Source organism: Ciona intestinalis, chromosome 6 (assembly GCF_000224145.3).
Source record: "Ciona intestinalis chromosome 6, KH, whole genome shotgun sequence".
Taxonomy (NCBI): domain Eukaryota; kingdom Metazoa; phylum Chordata; class Ascidiacea; order Phlebobranchia; family Cionidae; genus Ciona; species Ciona intestinalis.
This window is the reverse complement of record NC_020171.2, coordinates 558,114-568,319: the sequence shown is the minus strand read 5'-3', so window position 1 is coordinate 568,319 and position 10,206 is coordinate 558,114. Positions and strand designations below refer to the sequence as shown.

Here is a 10,206-nt window from a genome sequence, read left to right as displayed (position 1 = left end):
ATTATGATATAATTTACTGATCAACTTTTTATATTAGACGATTAACATTATATGTTGAGCCGCTGTTCTATGTGTTATCGTATTTTTATTGGTTCTTCGTTTGTGTTCATTCTGGAATCATAGACATAATATGTTTAAAATAAATATATGATAAACTAGAATGGCTTCGTTTAATCATGCATGTCGCTTTCGTTTTTCTGCGCCTGGAATTCATTTGTTCTCATTTGTAAACGTAAGAAGTCGTTCTTATTCTTAATATTGGTTACATGCAGAGATAGCAAAAGGGGTCATGTTAATGGCAAGAAAATAGTATGTGAGTATTCATTATGCGCCTCATGCGCACGATCGAATGACCAGTTCTGTTTGACTAGACTGTGATCGATTTTTTGAAGAAAATCGCTTAAAAGTAGCAGAGGATGGTTTCGATCCATCGACCTCTGGGTTATGGGCCCAGCACGCTTCCGCTGCGCCACTCTGCTGTACATTACAACTCTCACATAACTCAGTATCTGTCAAAACTATACGGAAGTAATTGAAACATCAGCAGTAATACGTCATCAAGTCATAACAAATCAGACAGACAAGGAAAAGTTGTTATAAATTGTCAGCAGACATGAGACATAACTCGACAGTAAGCATGGGGTTTATAAATACATCGTGTGTGTTTGGTGTATTAGAAGGCACCCATGTTAACACCATGTGTGTATTCAAAATTGTACAATATCACATTATTTTATTCTGTGTATAACACAAACATAGCTATATACTTATACACAACAAACAATACATATAGGGAATTATACACTAACGCCCAAAACTGCAATCCATGCATCAAATTTATAAAAGACCATTAATAGTCATAGTTATACGATAAGTGTTACGGTGCCAAAATATTTCACTCAGCAGAGCTGGATTTCAACCGTAATCGACCATAACGTTCGTTATACGGTAATATTACTGAAACGTTATATATAGTAGTGCAGGGAAAGATAAGACCCCTTTTCCTTCTGATTTCTCGTTCCATTTGGTAGTAAACAAAGGATATTCAAAAATTATAAACCGTATCCTCCCGGCTTTCATATATACCGTTGTTAATTGTTTAAAACACGATCAGGATATTTGAATACTATGTGCTAGGGGTGTCCCATCTTCCCCAACCCTACCTAATTAATATAACGTTTCAGTACTTGCGAGACACTTTGAACTTATATATGCAATAACTTTAATAGTTTGATTAGCAGAAATTCCTTATAGCTCCAAAAGGCTGTGGTCTTCCAAATCCAGCCATGTTTACATATTAAGTTCCAGGTAATCGAAAATGTTTATAGAAATATGTGTTTGTATGCAGTTGTTCTTTACTCCCACATTTGTTTGTTGTATTCAAAGATGGATTGCTCTCTTGTAAATCTTTCTTTTACTCTCATGTTGTGGCTTGGGGGAATCAGAAATTGACCAGATCTAAAATAAGACTTTGTTATCTAGTTATACGTTATATATCGTTATGTAGAGTACCAGATGTAAAGTTATCTAGTACTGTAGGGTAAGATGAATACCGTTAGCACATAATATCCCAGATTTCCTAATGTTTTTAACGTTTAAAAACTCTCTTTTAGAGTTGTAGGATACGGTTATACATTTCTGTAAATATGTCTGGTTACCACCAAAATAGTGGATAAACGAGAATAAAAACATGGACTGTCTTGCCCTAACAGACTATAAACACTTTCAAAGTTTTGTTATGTACGTATAAGGTACGGACAAAAACTTAGGGTTTAGGTCAGAGTTGGATTATACAACATCTTACACATAGATCACCTAAGGCATTCTTCTGTTATCTTTTCCGAATCATCAGTTGGTAGAAGTAAGTGGAACCGTTGTAGCATTGTTACTACAAAGAGAAAGAATTCCATTCGGGCAACTGTTTCCCCCATACAGTATCTTGAACCTGAGTATTGGAAAATCGTTTAATGTGTTTTAAGGTTCACAGCAATTAAAGTGTAATCATTAAACGGCGTGGTGTTTTAAATCGAAACGCCGTGGCGCAGTGGCTATAGTCACTCGCATTTTGACTAAAATTTAAGGGTTCGAGGCTCGATGCTGTCGTTAGTTGTGAAGCGCCTTATTGGCCAAGATACTTAACTGCAATTGCCCCAGACAATGCTTAGGTAATGCCCGTAATGGCATATAAAACAATATAGGTAATTTTTTGTCCTCGTGTGGCGAAGCAACGACAATCATTACAACACGGGCGTTTTGTTTCACAGAGTAACTTCGTAGGTGATTAGAATAAAATTATTTTCGCATAATGTGCTTTTGGGCCTCACCGATATAGAAAATACACATATGTGCTTACCCATAGAGAATGGGACTAGGTTAGCATTCTTAACAAATTTCCCATCTTTATCTAGAAATCTTTCCGGTATAAATTCTTCTGGTTGGTCCCAAAGTTTGGGATCATGGTGTACGGCCCAGAAGTTTGTAATTACTTGGGTGTTCTGTGGTTAGATAACTTAACATTATAAATTCATTGGAAATCTTACTTTGGCTTTTTATTTTACTCAAGACGAGCACTGCAGACAGACGTTGCTCTTGGCAAGAGTTTTAAGTTAGACGTAATGTGTCTGGCGTTGGTGCCAATTGTTGAGGTAATTTATTGCCGCCGTTTTAGCTCTGCAGTCACGAATGTTTTGCTTGGTTTGTTATACTTTGCAGAGAATTAAAATAGCCGCAACATTACAGCAATGGACAATGCAAAATTTACGGTGAGTTTTAAACATACATATTTAGGTCCTATTATAACATGTACATAATCTAAAGGAACATGACAATACATTATAAGCGATCTATTTTAATCTACCACGCATTTTAATATGTAGTAAGTTGGGGTAAAATGGGACATGTTTCATTTTCCTTTATCGTCCCATTTGGTAGTACACATACTATTTATAGGCTTATAAAACCCGTATCTTTACGGCATTAAAAACGACCGTTTAAAGAAACAGTCAAAAACATAATTGGGAAATATGAATATATGCTATATGTATATAGACATGTACTCGTATATACTGCGTGTAATAGACATTTAACCGTATATACTTGGTGTATAGTCGTATACTCGTATAACTGGGTGTAATAGACATTCAATCGCATGTAATAGACATATACTCGTATATACAGTATGTGATGGACATATATTGGTATATACTGCGTGTAATAGACCGTGTATACTTGGTGTATAGACGTATACTCGCATATACGAAGTGTATTATATATTTACTCTTATATACAAACCTCTGGTATGTCGTATCCCATAAGCTTAGTCGGCTCTGTAGTTCTATGTGCAAGTCCAAGAGGTCCAGGTGTACGGATTCTAAGCATTTCGTGCATGAAGGCCTAAATACAATACAGTGATAGATAAATGTAATGCAATTGTCATAGTTATGCGAATATAATATATTTAACGGGTGGGTGCCAAATTGATAAGGTGTTAGCACGTTATATCTAACTAATCGTGTTTTTAACATTTAACAACGATTTTTTCGTGAAGATAAGATTCTATATATAATAATTCTGTAAATATGGTTTGTTAACTATCAAATAGGGCAAAAAGGAACAGAATAGTGTTGAAAAACACGAAACTTCAAAAAGTAACAGAAAAAAAACACATTTTTATACAAATGCTATGAAACAAAAACGTCTTACGTTTGTATAATGCATGTCATCTAGATGGCTCATTTTGGGCCGAGCGTCAGGTCCTATAACTCGATCAATTTCCTTTTGAATCTGCGTTATAACATTCCCAATTAGTTTTGTGCGTAATATCCGTAAACAGACACTACTGGCACTTGTTTATGTAGTTTTGTAATAGGTGAAGCTTTAGCACGCATAATGGGCCTTGTTATGTAATAATACGATAAGTCCGACTTAAATACCAGTTCCTTTATCGTGGCTTGTTGCAGGACTTGGGTATCTTTTATGCATGTTTATAGAATTACTTTGACAAAATGTTACATTTTATACAGCCTACTATTGTACTTTGTCTATATCTATACGCAGATGATAAAATAACTAGAAACACAGAATCGCAAAAAGAATGTTAACTTAGACAAGAGTCGCAGAGTAAAACACGTTGACTTATTTTTAGTTTATTTGTACCTTCTTTTGCACCTCTGGTCGATTAATAAGATATATTATTGTCCAACGTAGTGTATTTACTGTGGTGTCAGTTCCACCAACGAATAAGTCACGTACATTCCCTAAGAGCTCTTTATCTGTGATAGAATATGACTTGCATTTTATAGTTTTACCAAACTGTAGGCCTATATATACGATATATACATTTAGCTGGGGCTGTTGTAACTTTGAACTGTACAGTTAAATGACATGGCTTTTTTGTCTTTTCGGTTCATTTATATCTTTGTGGGTGGAAACTTAAGAGACTTATTCATGGTTCCCACTCCCATGTCCAATAGTCGAGCTACTACTAAAGCTATTGCAGTGCGTGTCTGGGTGTTGTGGTATTGGGCCGACTCTGGCCCAAAATCCTGAACCGTCCTATAGGAACTTAACCATATATAATGCTACAGTGTACTGATAAGCATTTCAAATGTTATGAATATTTGTAAGAATCTGGTTCTACGAAAACAGAAAAGGCAAAAATTTAAGTCCAACCGAACTGTATTTCTTTACACGAGAACTCTATATGAGCACCAGATCAGGGTCAGATTCGCGAGTTTTTTTTACAGTTATGAATTTGCTTCATATACTTACCACTGTAGAATGAAGTCGGGTCATCTCTTGTCTGACTTATTTTTTGTAGATAAGCCTCAATGAAATCTCTGTAGTCGTAATCGTCAACAGTTTCTCTGTGTCGGTCGATGATCGGTATCAGCATGGTGTATAACTAGAATATACAGTCGGTTATACAAATGTTTAAGCTTATAGTTCGACGCCATTAAAATGTTGGCCACGCCGTTTATCAAATAAGTTTTGTACTTCTGTTTTGTCCATAAAGCGTGTTATAACGACTGTCGTTTTACCGTTACTTCCGCCTTTTCGCTTGTGTTCTCCTCCGATCATCGTTAAGGGTTCGAAGAGAAACTTAGTCATTCATTTAAATATGTTTTTGCAAGCGTTAAGGCCAGCATACGTGTGCGCTTCGACCAAGAAACTCAACAGCAATAAACTGCTTCAACCCAGTGGTCCTTCATGGGCTGTTTTAATTCAACACAAAAAAAGAAGTCTAAACACACACAAAAAGTTTTTACCTTTTCCCGTGCGGATTTCAAACTCTTTACAGCATTAGTGAACGGCCAGAAGTGACGTAAGAAAGGTGCAAACACCAGTAACTGTAAGAATATAAGATTCCGTTAGTTACATATTTTAAAGTATGATGGGTAAACTCTGGCCTAATTCCGCAATACCTTATCCACATAGAAAGGAACGTTAAAATTATACATATAATGTGTTGGGGTAAGGTGGTCTATGACTTTGTTCCGTTTATTTATTGTCCCATTTGGTAGTAAAGATAATGTTTACAGAATTATATAACTGTAATTTCTTGACTCCAAATGAGCGTAGTTAATTGTTAAAAACACGATTAGGAAATGTGGAATATAAGGTGCAAACTAACACTCCTTACCCTAAATCAGTTTATTAAACAAATATTTGCCTAAAACCTATACACTTGTAAAATACATAAAGTAACTTGTAATACTTACCATAAAAACATTAGAGTTGTCGTTAAACCAATCCACCAAAGCTCTTGCAGTTGAAATGAACCTCTTGTCATCGTAGTTGAAACGCTCACCGAATGCCAGTCCACATATAACGTTTGCCATAGAGTGAGTTATGAGTTTCTAAAAGATTGAAATGTTTAAAAAACATGGTATACTGATACAGATTGATAATGTGTGACTTACATGAGCTTTTTTGCGGGAGGGTACCGATTTTTAGTTATATATAAGGGTTAATTGCGTTTTAGCATGTATAATTTTGGATAGGATGTTCAGTGGTATACCATCATATCGATTTTAGCTTTAGAAACTGATTTAGAAGCTGCAATAGCTTTAGAAAATCGACTATGTGAGCATGGGAGTGCCAACCATGAATAAGTCACTCTAGTTCCCACCCATGAGAATATAGATTACAAACCAACCAAAAGTCAAGTATGTTTATCCACACATTGCAATAGCTTCAGCAACTCGACTGGGGCTTGGGAATATATCAACCATAAACAAAGATCAATTCAATTCAATCCCGCTATACGCACCTATTACGCGGACCAGACAATATCCGCTGCCGTTCTGTATACCGAATGTGTTTGTTTACTGCAAGGCCTTAATTTTCTAGCGTTTATAATTTAAAACGTCGTTCGGGTTCTGTTTTAAAACCGCGCAAAACAGAGAACCGATGTAAGCATCCGTTCTAACGTACCGTAATGTTGAAAGACTTCTTCTGAATTATCTGTAATGCCTCACAGAAGTACATCGCTTCATCCTATACAACAACACGCTGGTTACAAACGAAAAAAAAACAGTACATTATGTGTTTCAAAGCAGTTCTTTCGCAATTTAAATGAATGTGTTCTATTTATCCTCGCATGGCGGGGACGACAGTCGTTATAACACGGGTGTTCTGTTTCACACACCTCATGCCCGCTTTCGCGTTACCACATTATTATGTCCCTTTGAATGATTTTATACTTTTAATGTATAGCTAAATCTATAAGAGACCAATGGGTTGGAGAACTTTACGTTTTCTGCAAATACGCCACTAATGATAGCAAAGTCGGGCCTTGATTCCGTAAACCCTGAGGTAGCATTCTAATTTAGCGTTTTTAAAACACATTGGCTATTGCAAACAGCCCTAAACCACAATACCCTAGGACTTTAATTTTGTTTGCTCCCGAACTCCGGATGTAGGATGTACTCACCACGATTCTCTCCTCCATAATTGCTCTTCCCGCCCCTAACTTCCGTAGGGTAACTGTCCCAAACCTCCTGTTTTCTTTCCATCTTGGCCCATCAATAGCAAGAACGCCTGGATCGAAATTATTGTTGAATGAATAAATGAATGAATGTGACTTATATATTCTTGCGTGGCAAAGCAACGACAGTTATTTTCATACTTCTTAAATCATACATCTCGTGCCCGCTTACCACATATACAACTTTGTATGTGGTAGAATGAACGAATGCAACTTATTATCCACGCATTGTGGGATAATGACAGTAGTAGTTGAATGAATGAATGAATGAATGTAACTTACTTTAGTTACAACACGAATGTGCTGTTTTAAACGCTAAACACGCTTATATTACTCTGAATTAATTAAAACAACGAAGAGAAGGGAATTAGCCACAAAACAACAGTTGTTAAAACACGCTATGGGTAAATAATTCTACAAATATTTAAAACAACGAAGAGAATAGAATTAACGCGGAAGTAAAGACAGTCGTTAAAAAACGCTAGGAGTAAAAAGTAAATTTTGAAACAATTTTATACAAATACCTCGTCCACCAGTAAAGGCTTGAAACATAATACTGTCAGGGCGCCCTGCATAAGCGTGACCTTGCTTTACAAGGGCGTTCTGCATTGCTTCCACACTACTAAGAACAACTGTGAACTTTCGTAGTAGTTTCACCCCCATAATAGGACCGTGAGTCCAACTCATTTTCTGTTAAAAACAAAATATAAATGAATTTAATTTTTATCCAGACGTGGCGAAGAAACGAAACTCGTTATAATGAACGCGTGTTTTGTTTCCTATACACCAAGCGCTCGCTTACCAGTTACCATTCTTAACTTTGTGGGTCAATATTTTTTGGGATTTTTTTAATGTATGGCTGACAGTTTAGACAGCTCATAAAGGACCATTAGGTTGGAATAAAAGAAAACGACGTTAGCTCGAAAACCGTTCGGTTATGCAACAAAATTGGTATCGGTATATTCAGTTTAATTGCGGGCTTTTTCTGTACACTAATTGCAAAGTTGAATTTGGTTGCTTGATGCGTCGCATTATATGACAGGAGAAATATTATTTCTATAAAAAACGTCCCAAAATTGGCAAACAGTGTCAATATGTATTAGCATATAGTTGTTCAATTAATCACTGTAAGTTGTTGTTGCATTTTGAAACCAACGCCAGAATATGTATTAGACTCATAGCCGAGTAGACAGACAGTTTAATCAAAAACTGTCACATCAGTTTACAGACAATTTGAACGTTTAGCATGTATTGTATGCAACAGCATAATATGATACAACACATAAAAGTTAACCAATTAACCACAAATGGCTTAATTGTAAATAACATATTATTTTAATAAATGTAACTTGTTTATCCTTATGTAACAGAACAACTGTGTTGTAACGACTGTCGTTGCCCGGCCACACAATTATGATAAAAAAATTACATTCAACCGTACACAATTCGAATTTTTACTATGGTTACATTTTACTTATATAAATGTCAATTTTCAAACTAATAGGCTATAGTTCTGTGGAGTAAGATGGGACACCTTTAGCACATAATATCCAATAATCCCGAACGTGTTCTAAACAATTAACAACGGTCTAATATGAGAGTCGCGAGGATACGTTTTTATAATTTTTTGAGTGTTCTTTGTTTACTACCAAAAGGGACGAAAAAAGGAATAAAACGGTGTCCCATTCCCCCCACCCTACAATATGTGCTTTAAAATTTATTAAAGATTCTATTATTACTACTTACCATTAGTGAGACCTCTGCTCTGTTGATCAAGCTTCCTGCAACGCCTAGGATCGGGAGACCCACAGGTCCCGGGGGGAAATTCTTGGGTCTTTTTACCCATTGCCATATTAGTACAGGAAGAATAAAAGCCCCAATTAAGACCCAGCTAAACTTGTCAAAAGACGGCGCTAGTAACTCTATCATGGCGCACCTTTTCCGCCCAAAAATTTAAGACAGTAATATACCTATAGTACTGTAGGGTAAGATGGATACCGTTAGAACGCAATATCCCATATTTCCTAATCGTGTTTTTAACAATTAACAACGTTGTTTTAGATTCGTTAGAATACGATAAAAATAAAACATATATCGTTCTACCCCAATCTACTATATTATTAAAACGCCAATAATTGAACGCGCATTGATCGTCATAATTCTGACGAAACAGCAAACTCAAAACCGAAAAAACTCGCCTCTAAAAAGCTATAATAACTATAATAAAATCCCTTTGTTACAAAACACAAGGCATATTTATATACACAATTCAGTACTGGCAAAATAGCAGTTGACGTTTACCAGTTTAGGCGGATACTGTACGAACTGTAACTTCTTTTGATTCTGTTGTTTTGCTTCCTGGTTCTGGCACTGATAAATATATTTACCGCTGTAGGTGTCATCTTACTTACAAGTTCTGTGGACTTTCTACACTGTAAGATCATGACTTTGTAAAAGTAAGAATTACTAATGTTTAACCGTGTAAGGGAGTTATATACGGCTGTGTATGTTTTAGTTACTGTGTTATTCTAATGTAGTAACTGTATATAGCGCTTGTAGTCTTGACTAAACCTACTAACTCTGGACTAAACCAACCAAAAGTCTGGGTATGCACACGCTTAGAAATAAAATACCTGCTTTTTGTCACATTGTAATAGTATTGACAACCATGGATAGGTCAGTTCCCACCCACGAGGATACAAACCAACCAAGAGTCATATATACTTATCCACACACTGCAATAGCTTCAGCAACTCGACTATGGACATACACGTCACGTACAGTATAATAACGACTTCAAAAGCTAAATGAAGTATAGAACTAGACTCGAGTTTCAGAGTAGGCTAATACGTTCTGACGTTTACAAATGGCTAATTCTGGCGCCTAATGCAGTTCTATACCTACACTGTCTGTACGGTACTGCGTCCGTTAACAAATTTCCTTTATTAGTCGTTAGTTGTTTTAAAATTTCGGTGAAAAGTTAGGGCTGTTACATATTCGTGGTAAACTGACCGCAATGCACCTTGTTGTCGCTTGGTTACAAGAATTAACAGAACATTTTGCAGACAGAAAAATAGGTGACAGAATCAGAATCTATAACGTATAGTAGGGTGGGGGGAGATAGGACACTTTTAGCACATATTATCCAAATATCCTGATCGTGTTTTAAACAATTAACAACCGTCTATGGAAGTCGGGAGGATACCTTTTTAGTTTAT

The 10,206-nt window shown here is 36.1% G+C and overlaps 1 protein-coding gene, 1 long non-coding RNA gene and 1 other non-coding gene across 4 annotated transcripts in view; 1 reads left to right on the top strand and 2 right to left on the bottom strand.

Annotated features, from left to right (window-relative positions):
• Positions 1–407: 407 nt before the first annotated feature.
• Positions 408–479, bottom strand: trnam-cau. The gene has a single exon. It is a non-coding gene; the product is annotated as a tRNA-Met (tRNA).
• Positions 480–718: 239 nt separating this feature from the next.
• LOC100176123 (vitamin D 25-hydroxylase-like) lies at positions 719–9,369 on the bottom strand. Its single transcript, XM_002126479.5, has 13 exons — positions 8,735–9,369; positions 7,513–7,678; positions 6,935–7,041; positions 6,436–6,498; positions 5,721–5,858; positions 5,268–5,348; positions 4,771–4,903; positions 4,156–4,271; positions 3,703–3,783; positions 3,292–3,393; positions 2,354–2,495; positions 1,816–1,945; positions 719–1,458 (listed from the first exon to the last, which is right to left on the bottom strand). The coding sequence occupies exons 1-13, from the start codon at positions 8,915–8,917 to the stop codon at positions 1,356–1,358; spliced, it is 1,545 nt and encodes a 514-aa protein (XP_002126515.3). The 5' UTR covers positions 8,918–9,369; the 3' UTR covers positions 719–1,355.
• The window catches only part of LOC108949563, a 17,972-nt gene continuing 10,284 nt past the window's right edge, over positions 2,519–10,206 (top strand). Inside the window, exons 1-2 of one of the 2 annotated variants that reach the window (XR_003395984.1) lie at positions 2,519–2,645; positions 2,713–2,762. This is a non-coding gene — a long non-coding RNA (uncharacterized LOC108949563). Of the gene's footprint in view, positions 2,646–2,672; positions 2,763–10,206 lie in introns of those variants that run through there. The other variant, XR_001974780.2, reaches the window with a different exon arrangement.